The following is a 26,551-nucleotide window of genomic DNA, read 5'->3' on the forward strand; positions in this document are numbered from 1 at the left end:
CCCGTACACAACACAGCTGGGATAAGGTGCTACACGATGCTCGGCACTAAGCATCGTGCATTAAGTGCAAGGACACACAGAGTCTAGGTGACCTCTGACTCACCATCCATGAGGTCAATAACTGCCCCCCCCACCCTCACCCCCTCCCTCACCCCCTCCCTCCTCCACCCTCGGTCCAGCGGGCCGGCGATAAGCTCCGTCGCGGAGACAAAGACCTAGCGACATGATGGATGGGCGGGGGAATATGCCGCTAAAGACGTCTGAAGGAATTTGCATTTAAATTACGAGGAGCGCAATTAGACCGGCCAAACTGAGGTGTGGGGGAGGGGGGGGGATGGGAAATGAGAAGTGGAGGGGGGGGCTTCTTGAATTCCGTTCTCAGCAGCTGTCAGGACGACGGGGAGCAGAGGGTGAGGGGGGGAGAGGGGGAGGCAACGTGGGGGAGACGCCTCTAACTGTGGACAGCACCTAGCTCTCTCTCTCTCTCTCTCTCTCTCTCTCTCTCTCTCTCTCTCTCTCTCTCTCTCTCTCTCTCTCTCTCTCTCTCTCTCTCTCTCTCTCTCTCTCTCTCTCTCTCTCTCTCTCTCTCTCTCTCTCTCTCTCTGCTCATCAACACTGATACCTCCATCTCTCTCCATTCCCTCTCAAACTCCCCCTCTCCAAGTCAATTAAAAAAATGCTTTGACAAGGGAGATCTGCCAACTTTCACACTGCCATAGGATAATAATTGAAAAGGACGAATAGTAATGTCACCATAGTAAAATATAAATGTATGAAAAAAAAAAAAGTATTATAAAATGCCCTACCCTATTGGTAAACGTCTACATACCAAAATATGTCATTAGGTAACGATGTACATCCAACGTCTCAGTACAACGTACATTGTCTAAGTTTAGCCTGAAGTTTGTGTTGCGTTTGCTGCCCTTTCCCCGTCGCCAAAGGTCAGCGATGATTGCACATCAGACAGGCCGTTTGTTTCTATTTGGAGCGCCCTCCCCCTCTCTGATGGTCCGTGTAATCTGGGGGCAGTGCGTCTCCATGTCTCCATTTAGCAGCAGGAGGTTAAAAATAGTGCCGCTTGTTGTGCCGGTTCGGCGATCGTTAGCTCGTTGGGTCAGTGCCAAACCGGTCTCTGACGGATCGCTGCTATTCAGCGTTCTGCTGGCAAACGTGAACGGCGGTTTTAATTGCAGGGGAGGTCAAAGGGTCAGGTTGTCATTCGTGTAGGGCCCAGAGAGGAAGAGGAAAAGCTCCACTCTGCTCACTGTGGCTGGTTCCTTGCGGGAAGATGCGTATTGTATCGCCCAAGCGTTTAGAGCTGTCGTTTCATTACTGTGGGATTTTAGCAATGGATGAAGTTGCTGCATGAAGATGTTGAAGATGATTGTCAAGTGCACAAAAGATTTGTCCCCAAATGACTAACTAAATCCAAAGGCCCTTCCTATAAATCAGAAATAACAAATGGCTGAAACGTACATTTATGGAAACGATGCAAAACTGTAGAGAACTATCAAAAACTGTAGAGAACGTGGGATAAATGATATGAAAGTAAATTCATGGGTTGTTACGATAAGATTATGTACTTGAACGTCCCCGAAGGGAACCATGCACTGAGGTCTCACAGAAAATAAAATGATTCAAACAGCACAGGTAAGATTCATCAAGACCTCTACAACACGAACCTTGACTTGTTTCCGTGTTCGAGATCTTGACAAGTCAAGGTTCAACACCAATCTTGACTTGTCTCAGAGTTCAGGGAACTCTGAGGTTTACCAGAATATTGTTTGGCTGGCTCCCATTTTTAAAGAGGTCGTTTGATTCCTTGAAAATATTTAACTGATAGACTATTTCAACTTTTAAGTTAAAGTTAGTTTTTGCATTCCTGGTCATGCGTGTAGCTTTGTTGTATGTTGTGGGGTTTGTTGTAGTGTTCCACTGTAAGGCTAACCGGTGAAATATGTGCGTGGGTTCTCACCGACTTCAAAACATCCACGGTCTCTGCATCGCCTTCAATCTAATGACATTCCATTAAGAGGCTGAACGACAACACAGACAATGCAGGAAGAGTTGCCTTGAGGCACATCAGCTCTGAACACCAACAGAACAGTGGGAGACACAACCGATAACTCATAGATATACATATACATAGAAAGACGTGCCAGCACGTTCCTACTGCAGTGCATAATGCATGGAAGTGCTCTGAACGGTGAGGCGGCGTTGGTTTTAGTGTCCGCATTGCAGTGTTCAGAGGCTGTCTTCAGAGCGAGATGTTGGGTTGGCTCCTTCCATCGGGCGGGGTTCGACAGTCTGAGGGGTTGTTTTGCTATCTCGGACCACGCGGTCGAGCGGTGATCTGTGTCGGACAAACACGGGGCTTAGGCCTGTGAGGGACTGATCTGCGGCGCTACGGCCGAGAGACAGAGTGAGCACGGTGCCAGGGAGTCCCCAGTGGGAATCCACCGGGCGCCGTGGGCGGAGCCTGGGAGCGGCTCAGCTGAGGGAGCGGTAATCAGGCCTTAATTGTTGACTTGTCATGAGTGTGTCTGTTGGGGGGTTATGTAAGTGGGGGTGTGATCACTGGGGGCTGATTGGACAAGTGTGGGGGGGGGGGGGGGGGGGGGCAGCAGAGCAGGTGTTGTCTGTGTGCTAATCACTCGACTGCTCTTTAAAGCACGACAGCCGCTGGAACCGCTGGGACAGGATGGGAACCGAGAGAACCGAGGGGGACAGAGAGAGAACCGAGAAAGACAGAGGGGAACTGAGAGAACAGAGGGGAACCGAGGGAGAACCGAGAGAACAGAGGGGAACCGAGGGAGAACCGAGAGAACAGAGGAGAACCGAGGGAGAACCAAGAGAACAGTGGGGGAACCGAGAGAGAACCGAGGGAGAACCGAGGGAAAGTAAGCAGTAAGAGCTGATACCAAGATTATTTACTTTCGGTACGCACAGGATGTTCAGCAAGGGAAATAAACATTTTTATAAATAAAAAAAAGAATGAATTGATAGAATGCTAATTCTTTAAAACAAAAAAAAAAAAAAAAAACAATAAAGACTGCGACTGCACCTAGAGACGATGGCTTTCTAAAAGACCTGCGGGTTTAGAATTCAAAGCAATTGTGCTGGAAAGCGCAATATAGTGGACATTTTCATAGAACATGTTTACAAAATACTCAATTCCGTGGGGGGGGAACTGAGAGCGCACGGGCCGACTGTGACTCAGAGACTCAGAGAATCAGTACCTGGGCGGCCCCTCAAGGACGTTCACCTGCTGTAACTATTTCTTTCTTCTTTATTTCAAGGTTAGCCCCTTGAGATGTACCATCTCATTTTCGAGCGGGTCCTTACATATAATGACAAACATAATAAAAAGTAAATACTAAACATAATACCAAACATATAAGCACAAGGACACAGACACTCACACACCCATGCACACTCCAACAATGCTCCCCCCCCCCCCAGCCAGTATTACACAATCAGAGTACAATCAGAAACACCGGAGTGGGCCCCCTGTTCAGGGCCCCCAGTTCAGGGGCCCCAGTTCAGGGCCCCCAGTTCAGGGCTGACCACGGCGCTTCAACCTTGCTACTCTAGTCGTGTTGCGTACGGAGACCATGCGGTACCGATGCCATTTTCACAATAAACTCTGAGTTCATTCTGAGCGGTTCCAGTGTAAGGCTAACCGGTGAATATGTTTATGGGTTTAAAGGCTCTCAACATCCACCGTCACTGCATCGCCCTGAATCCAATTACCTTCCATTCCAAACACTGAACGACAACACAGACAATGCAGGTGGAATTGCCTTGCGGCGTATCAGCTCAAAACAAAACAGTGGGAGATAAAACCGACAACTCAATCCACAGAAAGAGTGTAAGCAAGTGGAAATTTCCATAAAACCGAATCATTTCCACCACATCGATCCCAGACCTATGAATCGAGCGCTGACTTCCTGCCACCGGCACCCTGGTGGGAGAGCCTCAGACGGCCTCCATCACACCGCCGCTACATTCCTCCAGCGGACACCAGCTCCTCACACTCTACTGGAACCAGCGCTCACACCAGCGGGCCGACGTATGACCAGAACCACCGCCTGACGACGAGGCAGGGGAACGGACCCCCCGGATCTACATGATGGACATGATGTCATCCATCAACGATTGGCTGCCGAGGTTCTGAGGATGTGTGGATGGGGGGGGTAGTCTCGTGGTTAGGGGGTCAGGCTCCTCCTCTTTCTGTAGAGGCATCCCCGAGCAAGATGCTTAACCCTACTTACCCCTACTGCTTTAATTAACTAATTAAACTCAGGTGTTTAACAAAAGTTCTGTCACTTGGTTGATTGCAATTTTAACCTGAATTTTCCATCTGGGGTCGATAAGTATCTTAATTTGTATACTGTAACTAACTTATGGTAAAGAAATTAACTGTGCGCATGTTTTATTGCTAAAAGACCGTCATATGGCAACAGTTACACTGCAAACACACGTAAATGATCGTCCATTACCAACTTTAAAAAATCAATTAGGAGAATCAGATATTCATCAAGTTTCAGAAAGTTGGACTGCATTACTATTCTATGCATGTCTGGTTTGTTCAATATCTTGAACGAACCAGACATGCAATTAAAATTGAATCACCTTCGTCTTCAGCTTTCTTGTACGAATATATTTAGATTAAGATTAAATCTTCAAAGTTAAAGTAAAATTAAGTATTGATGAAGGAGCAGCAATGAGAACCGAGTCCGAACTGACAACTAAGTTGATAAGACACACTGCCAATTAGACCACTGCGCTGATCCCACCCTGCACTGGCTACTGGCTACTAACTACTGGTGGTGGCTCCAATCCCAGTCGAGTAACTGAATGGTACTCTCCTATTTTGCTGGGAATGGCTCCGGCGCATCCCACATCCAGGACACGGTCAAACTGTCCATCCGGCCTGTCCACTACGCTCTATGAACGCCAAACAGCCTGCTACAACCCCCCCAACTCCTCTCTCTGGACTGCATCCTGGCAGGTAAAAATGTAATAAGAGAGAATAGTAAGAGAATAGTCCTGTTTCTATAATTGAGTGTTTAAAGTGTTCTGCTCAGTTAATGAATTTCACCTCCTCAGGTCATTCTTCTTGGGTTGCATCTTCCTGGTTGAATGCTTGTGTTGTAAGAGCAAAGTGTTGGTTTAATAAATGTAAAGAACTGTAATGTAGCCAAGCCGTGTTTTTCACTGATTCATTTCACTGCCCAGACAGAGTAATGAGAAATTGATTGCATCGTTCGAATTATTTCAAGATGAATGGGTTCCTGGTGAATTCGATTTCTGTCTTCTTTAAAGTAGAAATAAAGTAGAAATGTCTCAATACGTGCCTGCTGTAAGGATTAGTGTGGTGTGTTTGCAGAATTTCTTGTTTTGACAGGCAGATTATTTTCGCAGTGTACCACAGACTTGCGACATTAGCCTTTGTAGTGGATGCAGACATCGGTGACGTGACTCTGACAGTCAAAGGACAGTTTGTTTTTTCTCTGCTGTGGATGTCAGCTTTAAAGCGAGGGTAAACAATGTGGAGAAACCAGCCAAAGTAAGATCGACTGTGAGAGTAACCAACTTAAAAAACCAAAACCAACACACATCTCGCCTTGTGGAAGAGTCACAGGCAGAGTGCGCAGGAAGCCGGGAAGGTAGGTAGACAGACAGGTAGACCATCCCATCAGCTCATTCTGGCCAAAAGAAGCGATAGGACCGGCTTATAACACGGCTGCAACGGTCACAGACACCGGATCTGTTCCCTTGTATTGTCAGAGCATCTGATTTATGGATTGCTGTCGGGATGTCAAGGGAACATCAAGAAATAGGACAAAAAATGCTTCAGAAATAAATGGCCTCCACTAGCTTTAACCGCCCTGGGAGAAAGCACCCACTCGGTCATTATGGTAATGATCAGCGTTCGGTTCTCATTTCCACCCGCCCTCGACCACATCTGGTCCTAAGGTCAAACACAGGGCTGTGTGTGTGTGAGGGAGAGTCAGATTGTGTACGAGACGGATGCGCATGTGTGTGCATGCAGTGGTGTGAGTGTCTGTTTGTGTGTGTGCGTGCGCGCGTCACCTTGTCGATGTGCGGGTGCCAGTACTCGTCATGCTGCGTCTGCGCGCCGGTGCTGTTGATCCGGGAGAAGAAGGTGGGCTTGGTGAGGAACATGAGCGCCGGGTCCAGACCGAACGTCTCCGCCACCACCGCCTGGATGCGGGCACGCACGTCGCTGCGCAAAACACACGACAACGCAGACATTATCATTTACATTAAGGCCCTTAACAGCTAGCAGACGCTTTATCCAAAGTGACTTCCAATAAGTACATTAGTCAGATGAAAGAGAAACAACAATATATCTAACCCTATCAGTACGGTAAGGATGTTCATAGAACCCAGTACCAAGCACTAACAATCACTAAGTTAACCCATTCCCCATATACAACAGAGATAGCTAGGGTTAGACGCTACACAATGCCTATTTTTAAGTGCCCGGTCGTACAACATACAGTAAGATCGTAAGAGGGCTCTGGGAGGGGGGGGCTACATCTACTAGGTGAACTCTGGACAAAGTGAATCTTGAGTATTTTTGGCGGAAGCTGGTAGGTGCACGTATACACACACACACACACACACACAAACACTAGAACTTCAAAAAGCACTTAAGCTCGTTATAGGAGAGTACAGTAGTGTGCACTTATTGGCACACACACACACACACAATATAAAATAGAGCTATAATGTAAAAAATAGGACTATTCCGACCAGCTGGTAGAAAGCTATGCAATTAGTTTGGCAACCTTTCCTTTGAATGTCAGACGGCAAATAAAGGCGCCCCTCGTTAAACTAACGCTGGAACTTCAGAAAAGGCGTGATTGGTTCTGAGATGGAAGCCGGAGGTTCACCTGTAGAGCTGGAAGTCCTCCTGGGTGAACACCTCGCCGATCTGCTCGCCAAAGTACCTGAGAACCCCCGCAAGGACACACACACACACACACACACACACACACACACACACACACACCAGAGAAAACTTAAGTTCCGTCAGCCGCCCGTCTCAGTATTCTGAACACGATGCATAATTACCCAGGCCACCGGCTGGTGAGCAGGGAAGCACAATATGGCGGACAAATGTCAAATTGCGATGAGGGACATATACAGTGTGGTAGTTTCCCCAGCAGGGGGCACTGAGGCGACCGCCACGCTCAGCTGGTCTCTGGAGATTCAGTTTCGGTTTTGACCCAAAAGTGACTCAAGGGTAAGGAAAGGAGTTGATGAGAAGCAGAGTGGAGAGGAGAGGAGGAGAGGAGAGGACAGAAGAGGAGAGCGAAGGGAGGAGAGGAGAGGACAGAAGAGGAGAAGGGAGGAGAGGAGAGAGGGGAGGAGGGGCATATGATCCGGTCATTGACCCGAGACCGTAGCTCCCAAGGCCGAACAAGGCCGGACTAATGTTGATGTATTACTTCTAAACTAAAAGTGTGTCTATTTGTGTGGGTATGCATCAGTGCATAGTACACAATCTATACTATTTTGCATGTGGGTGGGAAGAGCGATAAATCCATTTAGTGCAGAGTGGAAGCTAAACAAAGATGATGTAACAACGAGGAACAAGAGAAGCTTGCAACATGCCCACCTACAGTGTATACGATAAGGGGAAGAGTGTGTGTGCGTGCGTGTGCGTGTGTGTGTGTGTGTGTGTGCCTCACCTATAGATATTAACAAACTGCTTGCCCATTGACAAGGCACCAGAGTGCAAGTCCAGGATGGATGCCTGAGTGGGCCAAAAAACAGGTCATAAACAACAAACATTCATCAAATAAACAGCCTAAATTAAATAGCAAAACAAATGTTAAATACGCTGCCAGAAATCATCACATACAGGATGACCTTTCCAACACCCTTTGCTTGTTATTGCATGTTGAGTGCTAGGCCATACACCTCTAAATCTAATCCTCAGTTCGAGTTGGGCCCCCTCTCTCAAGCCTAGCAACCACACGGACCATAAACAACACTTTAATTGGCTGTGGTCCGAACATACCGGGAGCCACAGCGCGAGAAGGCAGAGCGCAACGCGGCTCATCCATAGTGGGGTGAACGAAGTGGATCCGGATGGTCGTTGAACAAGCCTGCCACCTAGGGGCAGGATAATGCTACTACAGGTAGAAGTGTAGTTTAGGCTTACCCCCACTGATGCATATATATAAATTAAATCCACTCCTCCAATTTCTAGCTGAGAAAAACACAGAATGACTATCTTTTTCAGGGATTTTTTCATTTCCTATAGCCTATATAGCCGATGAATTGACCTTACTCAGGCATCCATTCAACCAAGTCTTAGGATAAATTTTCTTTGCGTATTATCATTAATACTTTTATGATGATTTTATACTTACTCCTCCCTCTGAGCCGGCCAGAGACAGCCCTCTCTCTGCCAGCCTGCGGTGCAGAAACAAGAGGGAAACAAACATAAACACAGCTGCAAGAAACGATAACCGGGTCCACCTTAGGGTGAACATGGCATAATGCCAAACATCACTGTTTGGCATTATGCCATGGAGAGACATCATTTGATTTCATGCAGTGTCTCACAACACGTTTGGTTGAAGATTCAAACAGTAGACCTCCTACACTGCATTGGCTAGCACGCTCCACCAGAGAGTCACAAGACGGGCCAGAGCAGACTCCATCTGGAGAACCAGGAGGCTTCCGCACTTTGCACAAATGGTGAGTTGCCAAGGATGGTAAAATGCATTGCTTTGCCGTAAGAGCAGATTTACCGTGGAGTTTAAACTGTGGAGTGGGAGGTTGACGGCTGGTTTAAGCAGCCTCGCCTGGCCCGAGCCAGGCTGATCAGACTCTGGGGCTGGGTAAGGCTGCACACCTGGGGGGCCTTCAACCATCCATGTACACTGGTTAACCAGCCACCACTTACAAACACGAGAGATATCTTACACGGAAAACATGCAACACCGTCCCTGTGAATCAATTATACTTCATACTTTGCAATAAACCGTTTTTTTAAACATCTACAACCTGTGTTCGGCATTTCATGACATTTCTGAGTCAATGTTTGGTTACGGTCAGAATTTAACCACCAGCACAAATGACCTTTGTCTACTGCCGGACTGCAGGAAGTTATCAGTTGACCAGTGAAGACCGGGCCATGTTTTGAGAAGGAGGAGTCTTTCAAACTTGTTGTAAATAATGAGCTTGGCAAATATTGTAAAATGGCATAGGTGTGTCATAAAATCAGGTTTGCCAAATCCTCATCAGACATGTCTCTACGAGAAAGAGTTTCATCACATTTCTGCAATACTCCTCGGTCTAAGCGGACTGGACCCCAGGGTCACGCTCCTCAAGCTCTACCGCGGCATCACATGGGCATGGAGATCTCGGAGGGCAGATGAGAGAATATTTTGAGAAGGAGCAGTATTAAATATATGACGGGAATGTTAAGCTTGGAAGAGAGGGTAGATTGGCATTGGTCTGCCTTAAAACTGGTTTAACAGAAGTAAACGTAACAAAATAATCAACAACCATGTTCCTAAAGTAAACAATGGCAGAACCCCCGGTCGAAAACAGACTTTAGAGAATGAATGGGCGTACCCCTTTAAGGCCGGGCCAGCATTGGAGAGAGGCCACGGTTCAGACAGGCGAATTTCAACCCAATGCATCCACTTTGTTATTTGAGATATAGGCTTGTAATTTGGCCCGGGTACACTATGGAACCAAACGGCGCCCGCTACGGGAGAACGGCGTTTACCTCCTGAGCATCTGCGCCTCTTCTCTCGTTACCACGGCGTCCGTGATGGCCCGCCCACACTTCAATGGGGTGCATCCTGGGAAAAACAGGGACAAGAGCTTAACAGAAATCACAGACTGGAGGCACAGCAGGGTGTCGACTGATATCAGCCAAAAGGAGGGGAGGCTATGCAGACACTAGGTGAACTCTGAACAAGTCCGTCTTTTAATCCATTTCATGAGGAAAACTAGCGTCCTCTCTGCATGCAACGGTTGATTATATGACATCAACCACTGGGAGGTCATCATGAAGTAAAAATAGATACATTCAATATCCTCGATTTTTCTGTTCAGGATTGATGAAGTGCCTTCTTACATCTGGTGCTTTGCTGCAACTGTGTAATCCAAAGAGCCCGAGACATTAGGATAACCATTCATAGCAACAACAGCAGGAGACCTTGGAGCAGATATGACCAGGATTAAAGTGTATTAGTGGCTTCACAGAGGGCCCCAGCACAGAGAAGGGAGCGATAGAGAAGGAGAGGAAAAGACTAAAGAAAGTCAATAGAGTCCAGTGGAGGTCGGCCAAGAGGGGCAAAGCATTCTGGGCCGCCGGCCAGTCCCAGAAAGTGATCGTTGCTCGGACTAATGCAGGATGACCCACCGTTTTAACCTTCAGAACAGACTCCCCGCACACAGGGAAGATTAAATATTCATCGGATGTGAAATACTCAAATGGATTTTTTTTTTTTTAAAAGCTTTCAGCCTTTGAAATCAATTACTGTTTATGTCTATTTTTTTCTTATTGCAGATGACGTGCAGTTCTGTGTTATGAATATCAATTAATTACACTGAACCTTAATTCCCACCTGCACTTTTAAACCTGCACCATGCCATCTTCTTCAGTGCAGCCATCAATTTAGTTCAACACTTGAGTTTCACCTTTTATTCCCCAAAGAACAAATCACTTCAGAGAGAAAAATCCCAGGGGACGGTTTTGGTGAATGGATTTTCTTCTTTAGAGAGGCTAACCGTTTCAATTAATTTTTAACCTAAAAAGTGATGGCTGGCTGCAATGGAAAAGTGAAGCACTTTGAATAACTTTTTTCCTCGGTTAGTAATTCACCAGGCAACTGGCAAACCATTCTCTTCCATCGCATCTATGGTCAGAAGCTACAATACACAGACATGTTTCAATCTCAAAGGGAATATAGAGGAGGAGGAGGAGGAGGAGGAGGGGAATGCATATTATATTTGATGTTGGTGGCGGTGTTTGGGGAAATCCAGCAGAATCGTGGCCAATATTGCCTCGTCTCAAATGGGCTGCTGGTGCATTATTGAAATTGCTTTATCCAACATCTGAAGAGGTGTGTGTGTGTGTGTGTGTGTGTGTGTGTGTGTGTGTGTGTGTGTGTGTGTGTGTGTGTGTGTGTGTGTGTGTGTGTGTGTGTGTGTTTGTGTGTCAGAATGCCATGGACCAGGATACGGCTTATCAAATCTGAATGCCTCACCACCCCAGGACCATGCGTACAGCAGCCATGCAACAAAAGATCTGCAGTCCACTGGCACACATTCAGCCACCTGCTTAACCTTGACAGCGACTCCCTGCTCACACGTAAATATATCAGTGAGGGTTGAGTCTGTTGGAGCCCATTCACATGAACCGAGGAAATAAACAAATAACTTTGCAACTTTTTATTTATTATACTAGTCCACACACATACACACACATACACACACACACACACACGCTTTAAATTAAGGTTGTCTTAAATACAGTAGCTAAATCCCCATTATATGTAGTGGTCAAAACCCTGTCATGACAACCAGCTCACAGAGAATGAACCTCTCCCTACTCTGACCAGTGTTTTACTTGCCCCCTGGTGCGGCCACATCACCTCCAGCCACACAGACAGGTTGAACCAAACCAGAGAACAGACAGCATCCGGCTGAACTGAACACAGACAGGTTGAACCAAACCAGAGAACAGACAGCATCCGGCTGAACTGAACACAGACAGGTTGAACCAAACCAGAGAACAGACAGCATCCGGCTGAACTGAACACAGACAGGTTGAACCAAACCAGAGAACAGACAGCATCCGGCTGAACTGAACACAGACAGGTTGAACCAAACCAGAGAACAGACAGCATCCGGCTGAACTGAACACAGACAGGTTGAACCAAACAGCAGCTGAACTGAACACAGACAGGTTGAACCAAACAGCAGCTGAACTGAACACAGACAGGTTGAACCAAACCAAAGAACAGACAGCATCCCGCTGAACTGAACACAGACAGGTTGAACCAAACAGCAGCTGAACTGAACACAGACAGGTTGAACCAAACAGCAGCTGAACTGAACACAGACAGGTGGAACCAAACCAGAGAACAGACAGCATCCCGCTGAACTGAACACAGACAGGTTGAACCAAACAGCAGCTGAACTGAACACACAGTAAAGCTCTTATACATAAATCAGCCATCCTAATCAGCAGCGGCGGGACTGAGTGAGTAAAGGAGCGAGTAAAGGAGCGAGTGAAGGAGTGAGTGAAGGAGTGAGTAAAGGAGTGAGTGAGTGAGCGTGTGAGCGGTTCTCTGTGTGTGTGAGCCCCACCTGGGTAGCGCTGGTGGTTGTCGTAGTCCTCAGAGCACGGGACACTGAACACGCGGGGTTCTGGGGCCACCAGCTCGCCCTTCCCGGCCAGGGTCTCTGTGATCTCGGCGTCCCCGCTGGCCAGGACCAGCCAGGCCGCGGCCGCGCACACCACCAGACCCGCTAGCAGAACCAGCAGGGGCACACGGGACCCCCTCCATGCAGACGCCTGCCTCAGAGCATTGCCCCTGTGGGGGGGGGGAAGAGAGGAGAGCGTTGGAGAGGTAGGAGTCTGCTAGGAATGGAGAGGGATAACTGATAACTGGATTTATGTTACTTTGGGGTTAGGATACGTCAGCAGTTGTTTTGACCATACATCCAGTCAGGCAGGCAGGCAGGCAGGTAGGCACACAAACGCACGCCCCTATTTTCCAAGCATGGATTTCATTCATTCATCCATTCAATTCGTTCGTTCGCTCGTTCACTTGAAGAATTATTATGGTTCGGAACGGACTCAATTCATTAGTGTTCCGTCACGGTGTATGCAATCCATCAATAACACAGAACAGCTTGAACTCCTTGGCACCATGAGCGCGTCCAGGGCGGCTGCAGCTGGCCAGGCGACACATCCGCCCGCCGCCCTCACAAAAGCTCGCATCACTTGCCTCTTGATCTTCTTCTCAATCCCGTTGGCGTCTGGAGCTTTGGGGTTGCTTCGCCGCTGTATGGTCATCGTACCTTAGAGACGTGTGAGGCATACGCACCCCATGGATGTGTTCAAAGAGCATGCACACAGAAAACACCTTCTCCTACTCCTGCCCCACTTCCTGAGTGCCGCGTAGGAGCACCTCTGATTGGCTCCTCGGAACAGGAACCAAGGCGTTCATTGGGCCACATAGCCGATGAACAATGCAACGGCATGCCTGCCAGGAACACTGCGAGAATAACAATAATGACAACACCGGGATAAAGATAGGATCAACACAGCTTGGTCGGCCGGGGACACCGGATCCATTTCGGCAGGTGGAGCTACGAAGACGCACGGTGCAAAAAAAATAATAAAGGATTCAAATCGACGGATCTGACAAGTGAAACTCAGGTAATCGATAAGCATCCCGAGGACGTTTTGCATCGTGGCAACATCTTATGTTGTAAGATATAAGTTATGTTGTCTCTGATTCGACCCACGGTGGCAGTGCGTCGGTGTGGCGGATCATCTGGGTCCGCTGGACCCCACCTGCAGACCCCGTTCTGGAGGTCTGCAGGTGTGTGTAGGTTTGGTTTTTCATCTATTAGGATGAAACCTGATGATCCTCTCTAGATCATTTTGTTTGCGTTTGCACAAACTGGTAGGACAGAACTTTACTATTTCATGTAGTGTTGTTTCGTGTGAAGAGCATCTCGTCCGTCACTGATCCAGGATGCAGACGGCACCTTGGCCCAAGGGGAAGAAGTTAGTCCACCTGGATCTGAAAGGCGCCCCTCCGAGGATCGACTACATCCACAGGGTAAGGAGAGTATTAATACTTTCATTAAGTTGTATTATCATTCCCGTCGTGCTGTTAGCCTGTGGATCGGGTCAACGAGGTGTGTTGTTAAAAGGCTAGACTTTGTCGTCCCACACAGTTGATTGAACTGTTCGCTCATCTGGGAGCGGATGGCTTACTGGTGGAATACGAGGACATGTTCCCTTACTCAGGGGAGCTGTCACTGCTGCAGGCCACAGCACACCCCGCCTATAGGTGAGACACCACACACTCACTCACTCACTCACTCACTCACTCACTCAAGCACTCACTCACTCACTCACTCACTCACTCACTCACTCACTCACTCACACCCACACTTGTACACAGACTCATTTGTTTCCTCTGAATGTCTCTGCAGTCGTGAGGAGGTCTTATCTATCCAGGATGTTGCCAGGTCCAAGGGACTGGAGGTCATCCCCCTGGTCCAGACCTTTGGACACATGGAGGCGAGTCAGGCCCTGTAACTCGTCCACGGCCCTGCCCTTTGTATCTGATGGTGGGCGTATCTTCTGCAAGGGAATAACACAACAGGCGACGCGTGTTGCCATGTGTCTGCTGTCCCTCCACGTGAACGTGTGAAGTTAAAGTTAACTGCGCTAGTCTTAATGTCCACCTCAAACAAGACTCAAACATAGTTTCATTCACAGCTGGTGTTGTATTACGATTTGATCGTGCTGATTGAATGAATCAATTTATATCCTCGTGTAACAGCGGTGAAAGACGTTGAACCGACGCAAACACAATACTAGAAAGAACCGGTATTCTTTCTAGGTGTTTTTTCCGCGAGCCAATGAAATCCTGGAGGTTCATTCGAAGGGCAGCATAAGAGATGCGTTGTTATTTAAAAAAAAAAAAAAAAAAAAGAACTAGATCAACCTCTTAAAATCAGGAGGTGGAGCAGGTTGCCTTGTCAACGGAAGGTCGCTAGTTCAGTCCCCGCCTCCTCCTAGCCGAGTGTCGAGGTGTCCCTGAGCGAGACGCCTCACCCTGCACGTTCACGTTCACACACGCCACCTGTTGGCACCCCGACGGCGGGGGTCGACCCACGCAGGGCGGCAGCCAGCTCGTGACGAGCTGGCTGCCGCCCTGCGTGGGTCGACCCCCGCCGTCGGGGTGCGCGACCGGGTGTCCGCGCTCCGCCCGTGAGTCGCTTTGGATTAAAAAAAGCGTCTGCTAACGCCCTGAATGTAATTGTAAGCATAGCCCTGTTTCCGTGTGTCTGTGGTAGTTTGTGCTGAAGCACCGGCCCCTGTGGGGCCTCAGGGAGCTCCGTCAGTGCCTGGGGACCCTGAGCCCCCACGGGGAGGGGGGGCCGCGGCTGGTCCTGGAGATGCTGAGGCAGGTGGTGGAGCTGCACCCGGGTCAAAGCAGCCTGCACATCGGGGCGGACGAGGTGAGGGGCCCCTGGGACCGGGGTGGGGGTGCATGGTGTGGTCCTGGTCTAGCTGGTGAGGTGAGGACCCCCCCACCCCAACTAGGACCACCATGGGGGGGGGGTGTTGTGGTCCTTTTGTTCTGTTGAGTCTAGCTGACTCAACAGAAAGTTTTGTTGAGTCAGCTAGACTCAACAAAACAAAAATACATTCTGCAGTTACTTTTAAACCTGTATTATACGTTTTTGATTACACATTTAATATATAATATGTTTAATATATTATATGATAGTTGCCACCTTAGTTATTTGTTTAGACACTATTTATAATGTAATGTAACATTATATATCGTTCATTTATAACATATAATGCTAATATATATCATATAATGTCAATATATAACATATCGTCAATGCATGTCAGACATTGCAATAATATTAATGTTGTAATAAACATTGTTTATACATTACTTATACGACTGTTGTTACTGCTTCCATCCAAGCAGCTTGTTTTTAAAATGGTGGACCTCAAAGTGCCGCTCAGCCCCTCTGAGCCCGTCTGACCGAGCTCCGCCTCCCCCTCCAGGTCTACATGCTGGGCGAGGGGGAGGAGTCGAAGCGCTGGCTCAGCACCCCTGGGCGCACGGTGGAGCAGCTCTTCCTGAGTCACGTGACCAGGGTGGCCGGGGCGGTGAAGGAGGCGTGGCCTCACCTGAACATCGTCATGTGGGACGACATGCTCAGAGGAATGAGCCACGACACGCTCAAAGGTCAGAGGGCAGCCCACGCACGAAGGAGGCCGTAGGGAGGTTCCTCAGGAGGTTCAGTGTGTAGAACCCTCCTGGGTGATGCACGTTTATGACGCCGGTACATTAAATATGTTCTTTGTGCCGGAACATACAAAACGCGTGCGTTAAACACGCCTATAACAAAGTGCCAGTTGTTATGTTTTAATTGTGAAGTACTTTAGGTTGCAGGAGAGGGGGCTTTCCAGTCAGCCTAATCGCCCCTTAGGCCAGGACACTCATTTTACATTTTAGGGCGTTTAGCAAACACTTTTATCCAAAGCGACTTACAACGGTACATACACACATTCACACACCGAAGGCGGAGTCAACCACGCAGGGCGACAGCCATCTCGTCAGGACCAGTTGGGGTGAGGCGTCTCGCTCAGGGCCTGGGGATCGAACTAGCAACCTTTCGGTTACACATCAACCCGCTTTCTACTGACATCCTTCAAGAAATGTCTAACTCAATGTGTTCCTGAATAAATAAAAGGTCCCTAAAAATGTTACTAAAATATAATAAAACAAATGATTTTCATTGTTATTTTGCCTTCCTTACCTGTCCCAGCCAGCGGTCTTGTGGGCCTGATCCAGCCCATGCTGTGGGACTACAACCCGGGTCTGAACGTGGAGGAAACGGGTAGGACTTACAACCCTGGTCTCTCCCAAGCCCTTACAGCCGCAAAAATAATTGTTTTTATGCAAACGTATTTATGCACATATACGATGTACTCCTGCCTTTAAAGTAGGGCTGCACTAATATGAAACGTCTCGGTCAATATGGGTATCTATTAGCTACTAAAGGTATTCCTTTTGGCAGCAATCCCTACTAGTATAGCTAAGGGAAGGGTATGCAGAAAGGGTTCAGGGTTTGATCCCCACCACCCACAGTCTAGCTGTACGGGCGTCCTTGAGCAAGAAGCTTTCCTGATTATCTACTTCAACCGTATCAGTATTGTGTATCAAACTGAACTCATTGTTGGTCCTGACAACACAGCATCATTTATCGCTAAGTATTTGGTAAAAGCAAGATTAAACAAAAAGTGACTTCTAGTCGACTCATCCTAGCTATCTGAGTTGTATACGGGGAATTGGTTAACCTAGCGATTGTTAGTGCTTGTCACCTGGTTCTATGAACATCCTTACTGTACCCACATGAGACATATTGTTGCTCCTCTTTCTTCTGACAAACATACCTCTTGTAAGTCGCTTTGGTTCAAAGCGTCTGCTAAATGTAAACGTCCATTTCTGTGTGTTGGTTGTGTTCTACAACACCGCCCCCTGCTGGCCCGGCCCCCTCAGTGTCCCTGCTGGAGAAGTACTGCGCTGCGGGGCTCACGGACCTGTGGGCGGCCAGCGCCTTCAAGGGCGCCAGCGGCGTGCACACCAGCGTGCCCGGGACCCAGCGCCACGTAGACAACCACCTGCAGTGGCTCCGGGTGGCAGGGGCCGTCTCCCCGGGGGTCCGCCTGCAGGGCATCGCCCTCACGGGCTGGCAGAGGTGAGGGGGGAGGGGGGGCCGGGGCCGGGGGTGAGCGCGGCGTGAAGCATCACAGGTGGACGCGCCCACCTGTGATGCCAGAAGAGGGCCATTTTCAAAACAGCTTAATCGCAGTCACACCTGGCGGCATAATGTGTCACCTTTAACGGGGCGTGTGATCGGTCCTGTGGCTGGTGGTGGAGAAACGAGGCACGGCCGTACCTCGTGGACGGACGAGTTACGCAGGAGGTCCTGCCGGATCCCTGGGGGTAAGCGACAGGTCGCCCGTGTCTTCGTATGTGGAGCTGTTCATCTAACTGAAGCGTTTATCCATCGGTGAGAGCGAGCGCAAAGACGTGGAAAGAAATGGTATTCGATTATTGCTAACAACAAATGTTGGTGTCTAAAATGAAAAAGCATATTGTTTGAAACACATTCAGTTGGCCTTTTTGCCAAAGGTTATTGTGACGTGTGATTTATTCATATTCTGTAAAAGTGAGTGCATCAGGAAAGTACTTTTTTTTTATAGTGTCCAGCCTTACCCATTGCTAAATGCAACTAACCAGAAGTTAATGAAACTCCATTAATGCTTCAGTAATCAAACTCACGTCCAAGTTAAACAAGCAGGATATGGCTTGCGATTGGGAGTGCTGCTACGGCCAGCGATGTTCCTGGTCGGAACGTCGCGAACGTTAGTCCTCGTTAGTCCTCCTGATAATGTCGGACTTAACGGAAAACAACGTCACACATCCTCTCCGGTCACCTGTAGCAAACACAGGACAGCACTCCTCCCCATCTGAAACCCTGTGAGCCGGTCGCCTCAGCTGCCCCTGACCTCCCCCCTGCCCAGGTACGACCACATGTCCGTCCTGTGTGAGCTGATGCCGCTGGCGTTGCCCTCGCTGGCCTCCTGCCTCCAGGCCCTCATCCAGGGTCACTTTGGGCCCCAGGTCCAGGCGGCCGTCAGCGGGGCCCTGGACATCTCCTCCGTGGAGATGGATACCTTAGACAGGTGAGCCTGAAAGAGATAGTCCTCAGCATTGTTTGGTTTGGTTTAGTTTGGTCTTTGTGCAAGAGAAACAAGATTAAAATAGCAATAAAAGATGCACAAAGACGTACATAAACGCACAAGGGCTTATGAAGGATGCCCAATTAACAAAATACAATAAGGTAAGGTAAAGAAAGAAATTGTGTAGAGCGTATCCTACCTATCTTTGTTGTGTACGGGGAATGGGTTAACCAGGTGATTGTTAGTGCTTGGCACTTGGTTCTGTGAAAATCCTTACTGTACCGACAGAGATATATTGTTGTTTCTCCTTCTTCAGACAAATGGACTTATGTAAGTCGCTTTGGATAAAAGCATCTGCTAAACGCCCTAAATATTAATGTAAATGAGGCGGTGCCTCATTTCGTTTTACCTCACTGTATCCTTTTATGCTTAATGCACCGTGGGTCAGAGACAAACAACATTTTGATTCCTCTATTTGCACATTTGTTGGTATTGACAAGAAAGCTGACTTTGACTTTGACTCATTAGAGTTGCGTAGACGAGGTCGTTGACGTGAACCTTCTGACCGTGTCCCTGCTCTCTGCTAGGACCCCTGTGGAGGACTCTCTCTTCGCCGGCCGGGGGCTCGCGGTCTCCGTCGTAGAGCTGAGCGAGCTGCTGAACTCGGAGGACGTGCGCCACTTTGAGAGCAGCATGTGAGGAACGCCACGCCGGCTCCAGAGCCCTCCTCACCGCTCCTCACGGTTCACCAGGCCTAGCTCGGTTCTGCATGGTATCATAAATACAGTATTGTGATTGCATTTTATGAATATGATGAATAATGAGAGTTGGGAATGATTTATGATCCAATACATTCATAACTCTTTCAGAGTTCAGTGAAAATACAATAATGTTTTTTGAGGAAAGCTTTCTTTGGTGGGGATCCATTGGGCAACCATAACCCCAGAAATAACCCGCACTGGTGCTGTGCCCTGTTAAAGGGGAAAGGAAACTCTTTTAAAAGTCTTTTAAAAGAGACGAGCCCTACTGCCTCATATTCGGGTTGTGAAAATAACTGCAACACCCATTAAATTTTCACAAAACGATCGGCCCCTGATTTATGTTTACGTCAATGGTCCACTTTGCCCTGACTATCCCAGAAACAGATTGTTTTAAAGAAAATAGCATATCAAACAGCATATAAAATAGCATAAAGCATAGTGCGACGGTTCCCTTTTGAAGTAAACAAAAGCTTAAACAATGTGAATGTGTTCTTGTGGCAGGTATGTGAGAGGATGGTTCAGCCCTTACCACCGCCGGAGACGGGCCATCAACCCCCTCATCTGCATGCAGATCCAGAGCCAAGCCACCACGTAAACAAAATCATCTCCCCGTCAGCGGTGATGGAGCGTTGAACCTCACACCATCGTCCCTGCAGCCTCACTCGGCCTCAGAGCTGATGTTCCTGCTTCTCCGTGGATCGAATCGATGTAGAGAAGCTCAGTATAAAAAAGTGTAATCCTTGGGATTGATTGAGACAAGAGGGTATGGGCTTTACTCTTTAGATTATCCTACTTTAAGTGCATTTTGGACAAAGGTGATGACTACACAGAATAAAGTCAGGCTTAGAGTCCCTACTTGAATTTGTAATGAGCCAGTGGATCGTTGCTTGTGGATAGGTTGGTTCAGACAGGTCACTGAGGCTACTATACCCCACTAACTGCTAATGCCGCTCAAACATCTCCCTGCCTCCCAGTGCTGTCGTGGCAAATGCAAATGTCCATGGGGGAGCGAGGCATTTACAAACCGTTCAATTCAGCACAATATCGCCCATTTTCCCATCTTGGCTTCCATTCCCTCCCTCCCTCCCTCCCTCTCTCCCTCTCTCCCTCCCCCTGCCTCCCTCCCTCCCTCCCTCCCTCCCTCTCTCCCTCCCCCTGCCTCCCTCCCTCCCTCCCTCCCTCCCTCTCTCCCTCCCCCTGCCTCCCTCCCTCTCTCCCTCTCCCTACCTCCCTCCCCCTACCTCCCTCCCTCCCTCTCTCCCTCTCCCCCTCTCTCCCTCTCCCTACCTCCCTCCCTCCCCCTGCCTCCCTCCCTCCCTCCCTCCCTCCCTCCCTCTGCAGGCTGCTGACCATGCTGGAGGAGCGTGCGGGCGTGGCCAGGGTGGCGATGGAGCGCCTGTACCCGGGCTCCACCGCCCAGGAGTGGATGGAGCAGCACCTCAGCCCCGTGGCCGAGCCGCTGCGCCGCATCACAGAGGAGATCAGCGCCTGTCTGCCGGAGATGGTGCCGCAGCAGTAAGCAGGGCCCCGAAGGCCCCCTCCTGGCCCTCCACCTGGCCCCCTCCTGGCCCCATGCTGGCCCTCCTCCTGGCCCCCTCCTGGCCCCATGCTGGCCCTCCTCCTGGCCCCCTCCTGGCCCTCCTCCTGGCCCCAGGCTGGCCCTCCTCCTGGCCCCAGGCTGGCCCTCCTCCTGGCCCCCTCCTGGCCCTCCTCCTGGCCCCAGGCTGGCCCTCCTCCTGGCCCCAGGCTGGCCCTCCTCCTGGCCCCCTCCTGGCCCTCCTCCTGGCCCCCTCCTGGCCCTCCTCCTGGCCCTCCTCCTGGCCCCAGGCTGGCCCTCCTCCTGGCCCCATGCTGGCCCCAGGCTGGCCCTCCTCCTGGCCCCAGGCTGGCCCTCCTCCTGGCCCTCCTCCTGGCCCCAGGCTGGCCCTCCTCCTGGCCCTCCTCCTGGCCCTCCTCCTGGCCCCATGCTGGCCCTCCTCCTGGCCCTCCTCCTGGCCCCCTCCTGGCCCTCCTCCTGGCCCCATGCTGGCCCTCCTCCTGGCCCTCCTCCTGGCCCTCCTCCTGGCCCCAGGCTGGCCCTCCTCCTGGCCCTCCTCCTGGCCCCATGCTGGCCCTCCTCCTGGCCCTCCTCCTGGCCCCATGCTGGCCCTCCTCCTGGCCCTCCTCCTGGCCCTCCTCCTGGCCCCCTCCTGGCCCTCCTCCTGGCCCCAGGCTGGCCCTCCTCCTGGCCCTCCTCCTGGCCCCCTCCTGGCCCTCCTCCTGGCCCTCCTCCTGGCCCCCTCCTGGCCCCCTCCTGGCCCTCCTCCTGGCCCCCCTGCTGGCCCCCCTGACTGCATCATAGACGTTCTGGAGGCTGAGTTCTGCAGTGTGCCCGCCGGGACCCACTCATGTTTTTAAGCTGCACTGGGGTAATAGAGCAGCATGATTAAACATGTTGCCCCCATGCCCACACACGTTGAACTAAATCACCATTACCGTCATCATTATTATCTGCATCATTATCATCATCTGCATTGTCGTCATCGGTGAAGTGAAAGAAGATCTTTTATTTAAAAAAACGTTTTATTGACAGTAAAAAAATGTAAAATCAAGTTGCAAAACTAAACTTCCAGGGTTATTTGAAGCACTCTCGCCCACATACGGCTGGGATGCAGTGATAGGCTGAATTCCTGTTAATTCCCTTTTTGTTTGGGAGCATTTTCCTGAGGTTGACTTGATTCTTTGGTTTGGAACAAAAAACGAGTTAATAAATAAATATGTGCACGCAAAAATGCACACACACACTCACACGCAACCAAAAACGAAACAAAGCGAAAGCATTTAATCTTTTCCCGTACCAAAAAAAATAAACATTGCTGGCAGACCAAAGCCATGGCAATCCTTCATGCTCAATTATAGTTTACAGGCACTTGAGTTATGGGTTGGTGTATAAACATGCGAAAGGGTGATTATCTACGGGGTGGCCACGTTTTACTGTGGGAAGCCCGTTTTTTGAACAGCTTACTCAGACAAAAATGCATTACAGTTTAACAGAGAGGCACAAAAACCGACGACGTCATCTCGACAATAGATCTCTGAAAACAGCACTTAGAGGAATGCCAGAGCTGTGGCCTGTGTATGCAACTCTGGCTAGAATGTATCTTCTTTTTCTTATCGAACCACGTCCCTACAAAAACTGGATTTTTCCGGAACAACAGCTCATTGAGCGGTCAAGGATTCGTCCTGCGAGTCGCTGCTGTGGTCCAGATCCTCCTCCTCTTCCTCCACCAGGGCATCGTCTTCCTCCTGCTTCATGCGCCTCTGGAGCTCCTCCAGTCCCAGGAAGCGCTTGAGCAGGGCTCCAACAGCCTCCACGTCGCTGGGGGTCACACAGAGAGAGACCGCCGTCACGGAGAGTCGACTAGTACGACGGAGGAGAACTCACAGGCTGGACCGCAGTTGAACACACAACATCCCTCACTCAAGTTGATCTGACACATCAACATGCAAATAAGGTGTGCAAACGTGTGTGCAGTGTTGCAGTACATGTGTATGCTTTTTAATACAAATGATAGAATACATACAAATATAAATCAGGCCAACCACGTTTGGATCAGAAACAAATGTTAGCTTAATCCTTTGATGCATAAGCCTGATGTTTGATGTGGAGGGATCAGGCAGGTGTAAAGCTGGGTTTCTAGAAACCGCACCCACGCATCACCATTGATGAAACGTCACTGGCAGACCAAGCCATGAAAATCCCTCAATCACAGTTAACAGGCTCTGGAGGTGTGGGTTTTATATACCAACATGGATACACAAACCATTGAAATCTTGCAATTTGTTGTGTACAATAAGTATATGTAATACTAAAGTACATTTCCAATTGGTAACTACTTTGTACCTGTGTATCATTTTGATTGCATGACTTTCTGTTTTGCCTTGAACAGTATTGAGGTACAATGCATCGGTATTATGCATAAACACAATTCATGCATAAAACCATTGAAACCACCATGAACAAACCATTGAAACCACCATGAACAAAAACATCTTGATTCTCTACGTGTTCAACCCCAATGTTTTACACTACAGTACATTATATATACATTTAAACCACTTTAAGAGGCGGGGTTGAAAGGTTGTTAGTTCGATCCCCTGCTCCTCCTTGCTGTTACAGAGTGTCGAGGTGTCCTTGAGCAAGACTTCTCCCCCTGACTGCTCCTGAGGAGTCGGCAGTCGCCCTGCGGGGTCGACTCCGCCGTCGGTGTGTGAACGTGTGCATGAAAGGTTGTAAGTTGCTTTGGATAAAGCGTCGGCTAAATGCCCTCAATGCAAACGTGTGTAACCCCAGAACCGTTATCAACGTTAAAATGTAACGTTCAAATAAGTCAACACTTTGGTCGGACTAACGGCGGCCCCCCCAGGCTCCGGGGACTCACCTGCGCCCCCCCATGGTGGCGCTCTGCGTCAGCGGGTAGGAGAAGCCGGTGGCCAGCCGCAGCACCAGCACGTAGCCGCGCCCCAGGTAGCGCACCTTCTCCTCCTGGACGCACACGTCCCGCAGGTGGCCCAGGTCCAGCACCACTGCGCGCACAAACCACACAAAAAGACCCAGAAATGAAGGGTGCACAATTTGTCATTTTCACACCAGCTACTACTAATACTACATACTACATCTATTAGTAGTGTACTACTACATACTACTTCTACTATTAGTAGTCTACTACTACATACTTCTTCTACTATTAGTAGTCTACTACTTCTTCTATTAGTAGTCTACTACTACTACTGTTGCTTTCTCTTACACAAGCCTTTTGATGCATGTCTAGGGTCTGGAAACGAACACACACACACACACGCGCAGACACACACACACACACACACACACACACACACACACAGAGACACACACGCGCGTGCGCGGCGTTACCTATCTCGTGGCCGCGGCGCCACAGGGTGAGGACGAGGGCGTAGAGGCTGAAGGTCTTCAGCTCGATGCGCCGGCTGCTCTTGTCGAACACGGCCTCCTCCCACTCCTCCATGTTCTGAACGGCCACAAACAGGCAGCCGGCCACGTAGAACAGCTTCCACAGCAGGCTGTCTGCGGGGCACAGGGCCAGGGGGGGGGAGCGGGCCCCAGGTGGGAGGGGGTTATGATGGGCCGGCATGGGAAATGGTGAATGGTAGGGGTGGGAAGAGCAATCGTTCTTCGGTGCATTGCGCTTATCTCCAGAACGATTCCGTCTAATCGGAATTTTAATAAAAGTTTTTTAATTTGTTCGCCTGCTGCAACATTCTGTTCGCCAGAGAGGGATAATTTTAGCAATTTTAAAATTATTTAATTTATCTTCAGTGTGTATTGGCCAACCTGATTTGTCCTGACACGATATATATTTTGGAAAATCACGCATGGAAATGTACATACAATTTTTTGCTGCATCGAGATGCACCGTTGACCTCATAATCGGAATCGAATCGTGAGGTGCCAAGAGATTCCCACCCCCGGTAAATGGACTGCATTAACACAGCGCTTTTCTTTCTTTAAGGTTTACATTTGCATTTGTTATGCTTCATTATAGAGTGAAAGGTATGGGCGACAGAGGGGAGGACGTGCAGCGAAGGACCAGGGGCAGCTGCGGTCGAACCCGGGTCACTGCGACCAGCACGGTGCCTTCATGGCATGCCCTCCTCCCGGTGGGCCACGGGGCGCCCCAATACAGAGCTTTTCTAACCAGTGGCCTCAACTCAAAGTGCTTTACAATTATTCCCTGACATTCACCCATTCATGCATACATTCATTCACACACTGACGGTTGAGACAGCCAGCTCGTCGGGAGCAGTTCGGAGGTAGAGCGAGGTAGAGCGGGTCGACTGAACACCAGAAGGTTGCTAGTTTGATCCCCGGCTCCTCGTAGCTGAGCGTCGAGGTGTCCCTGAGCGAGACGCCTCACCCTCACTGCTCTTGGTGGTCGCCCTGCGTGGTTGATTCCGCAGTCGGTGTGTGAATGTGTGAATGAACGGGTGAATGTGAGGCAATATTGTAAAGCATTTTGAGTGGCCACTGGTTAGAAAATCGCTGTACAAATGCAGTCCATTTATTGTTGATGATGATAATGGACTACGAGTAGTCGGGCAGTAGTCCCTTCGAGACTGTAACTGTGATAAAAGGCTATACAAATAAAAATTAATCAAATGGAATTGATTGAGACTCAAGGTTATGAGGATGGAGTTGTGTTTACCTGAGCTGTAGTAGGCTGCTGCCAGACCGATCGATGTTATACCTGGTCGTAGAACAATAAAATGAACACCATTATATATTTAAATACAGCTATCATATTTCATGTGGATTAAATATTCATGTGGATTAAATATTCATGTGGAGAAAGCAAAGAGTGTTTACCAACGAGGAGCGACCAGGAGCGGATCCCGGGGCTCCTCCTCAGGTGAAGCGTGGTGGAGCTGTGCTCCTCCACGATCATGTACCCCATCTGCAGGAGGAGGAGGAGGGGGAGGAGGAGGAGGAGGAGGAGGAGGAGGAGGAGGGGGAGGGGGAGGAGGAGGGGGAGGAGGAGGAGGAGGGCAATGTGGACCGTTAGTGCTTTACATAAACACAGTAAGCATGCTCAGACATACATACATTACATATATTCATACATATATATATATATATATATATATATACACATATATATATATATATATATATATATATAATATACATATACATATACACACACACACACATATATGTTGCTGCTCTGAAATGTTGCTGAACAAACTACGGAAAAATACTGAAGTTAAGTCAGTCCACGTCCAGGGTTAGCCTTGAATAGAAGACTATTGCAGCAGATCCAACCTCCCCATCTCCCTGGATCAACAATGTGCATATGATATGTGTGTTTAATGCTCCAGGTAAGTAGGGTCATGATCACACACATGCACGCATATACTGTGCAGGTACCTACCTTATACTTTTAATGGATATAAGAACACTGCTTAGTCACGTAGCTTGAGCCCAAGAGAAGAAGGAAACAAGTAATTGTGAAATGATGAGGAAGTCATTCATCTGATGCCTCTACTTACTTCCTGCCCGGGCGCATCTCTTCTGATTGGACGACAGCGCGTCGTCACTTTTTAGGTTTTAATCCGGCAATTACAACTAAACACTTAAAAATAAAGCCACCCACCTGAAAGCTGTTAAAAAATACCCAGCTTTATTATTTAAAAAATAAATAAATTGTTGTGCGGTTCAGTGCAATACTTAATGTTATGTAGT

The 26,551-nt window shown here is 49.1% G+C and overlaps 3 protein-coding genes across 4 annotated transcripts in view; 1 reads left to right on the forward strand and 2 right to left on the reverse strand.

Annotated features, from left to right (window-relative positions):
- Positions 1 to 13,171, reverse strand: part of ogfod3 (2-oxoglutarate and iron dependent oxygenase domain containing 3) — a 22,497-nt gene extending 9,326 nt beyond the window's left edge. Inside the window, exons 1-7 of the mRNA XM_079756604.1 lie at positions 13,023 to 13,171; positions 12,379 to 12,605; positions 9,785 to 9,860; positions 8,415 to 8,457; positions 7,728 to 7,792; positions 6,927 to 6,983; positions 6,100 to 6,253 (exon numbers count right to left, since the gene is read on the reverse strand). Of these exons, the coding sequence (XP_079612730.1) occupies positions 6,100 to 6,253; positions 6,927 to 6,983; positions 7,728 to 7,792; positions 8,415 to 8,457; positions 9,785 to 9,860; positions 12,379 to 12,605; positions 13,023 to 13,090 (690 nt within the window). The 5' untranslated portion in view covers positions 13,091 to 13,171. The remainder of the gene's footprint in view (positions 1 to 6,099; positions 6,254 to 6,926; positions 6,984 to 7,727; positions 7,793 to 8,414; positions 8,458 to 9,784; positions 9,861 to 12,378; positions 12,606 to 13,022) is intronic.
- Positions 13,172 to 13,267: 96 nt separating this feature from the next.
- hexd (hexosaminidase d) lies at positions 13,268 to 21,121 on the forward strand. Of its 2 annotated transcripts, XM_079756716.1 has the most exons (12): positions 13,268 to 13,456; positions 13,778 to 13,865; positions 13,984 to 14,099; positions 14,245 to 14,332; positions 15,115 to 15,279; positions 15,845 to 16,028; positions 16,612 to 16,683; positions 17,346 to 17,544; positions 18,374 to 18,535; positions 19,120 to 19,227; positions 19,795 to 19,884; positions 20,635 to 21,121. In XM_079756716.1, exons 2-12 carry the CDS (start codon positions 13,779 to 13,781, stop codon positions 20,810 to 20,812), a joined length of 1,449 nt encoding a protein of 482 aa, XP_079612842.1. In that variant the 5' UTR covers positions 13,268 to 13,456; position 13,778; the 3' UTR covers positions 20,813 to 21,121. The 2 variants fall into 2 exon arrangements, 1 of the variants encoding a protein (XP_079612842.1); XR_013812645.1 differs by lacking the exon at positions 20,635 to 21,121 and having other exon boundaries at positions 19,120 to 19,304; positions 19,795 to 20,621.
- Positions 21,122 to 21,626: 505 nt separating this feature from the next.
- Positions 21,627 to 26,338, reverse strand: cybc1 (cytochrome b-245 chaperone 1). The gene is made up of 6 exons (XM_079756717.1): positions 26,241 to 26,338; positions 25,676 to 25,763; positions 25,515 to 25,556; positions 24,206 to 24,376; positions 23,715 to 23,859; positions 21,627 to 22,651 (listed from the first exon to the last, which is right to left on the reverse strand). The coding sequence occupies exons 2-6, from the start codon at positions 25,761 to 25,763 to the stop codon at positions 22,492 to 22,494; spliced, it is 606 nt and encodes a 201-aa protein (XP_079612843.1). The 5' UTR covers positions 26,241 to 26,338; the 3' UTR covers positions 21,627 to 22,491.
- Between the last annotated feature and the right edge of the window lie 213 nt (positions 26,339 to 26,551).

This window comes from Pollachius pollachius (assembly GCF_949987615.1).
Source record: "Pollachius pollachius genome assembly, chromosome: 19".
In the NCBI taxonomy this organism is placed as follows: domain Eukaryota; kingdom Metazoa; phylum Chordata; class Actinopteri; order Gadiformes; family Gadidae; genus Pollachius; species Pollachius pollachius.

Excerpts from the sequence above, each read along its gene's own strand:
- hexd (XM_079756716.1), top strand. The coding sequence starts at position 13,779 with ATGCAGACGGCACCTTGGCCCAAGGGGAAGAAGTTAGTCCACCTGGAT. Across the intron at positions 15,280-15,844 it reads TGCACATCGGGGCGGACGAG|GTCTACATGCTGGGCGAGGG; the intron begins GTGAGGGGCCCC and ends CTCCCCCTCCAG. Across the intron at positions 17,545-18,373 it reads GCCCTCACGGGCTGGCAGAG|GTACGACCACATGTCCGTCC; the intron begins GTGAGGGGGGAG and ends CCCCCTGCCCAG.
- cybc1 (XM_079756717.1), bottom strand. The coding sequence starts at position 25,763 with ATGGGGTACATGATCGTGGAGGAGCACAGCTCCACCACGCTTCACCTG. Across the intron at positions 25,557-25,675 it reads CTCCTGGTCGCTCCTCGTTG|GTATAACATCGATCGGTCTG; the intron begins GTAAACACTCTT and ends TTCTACGACCAG. Across the intron at positions 23,860-24,205 it reads GCGCCGCGGCCACGAGATAG|TGGTGCTGGACCTGGGCCAC; the intron begins GTAACGCCGCGC and ends TTGTGCGCGCAG.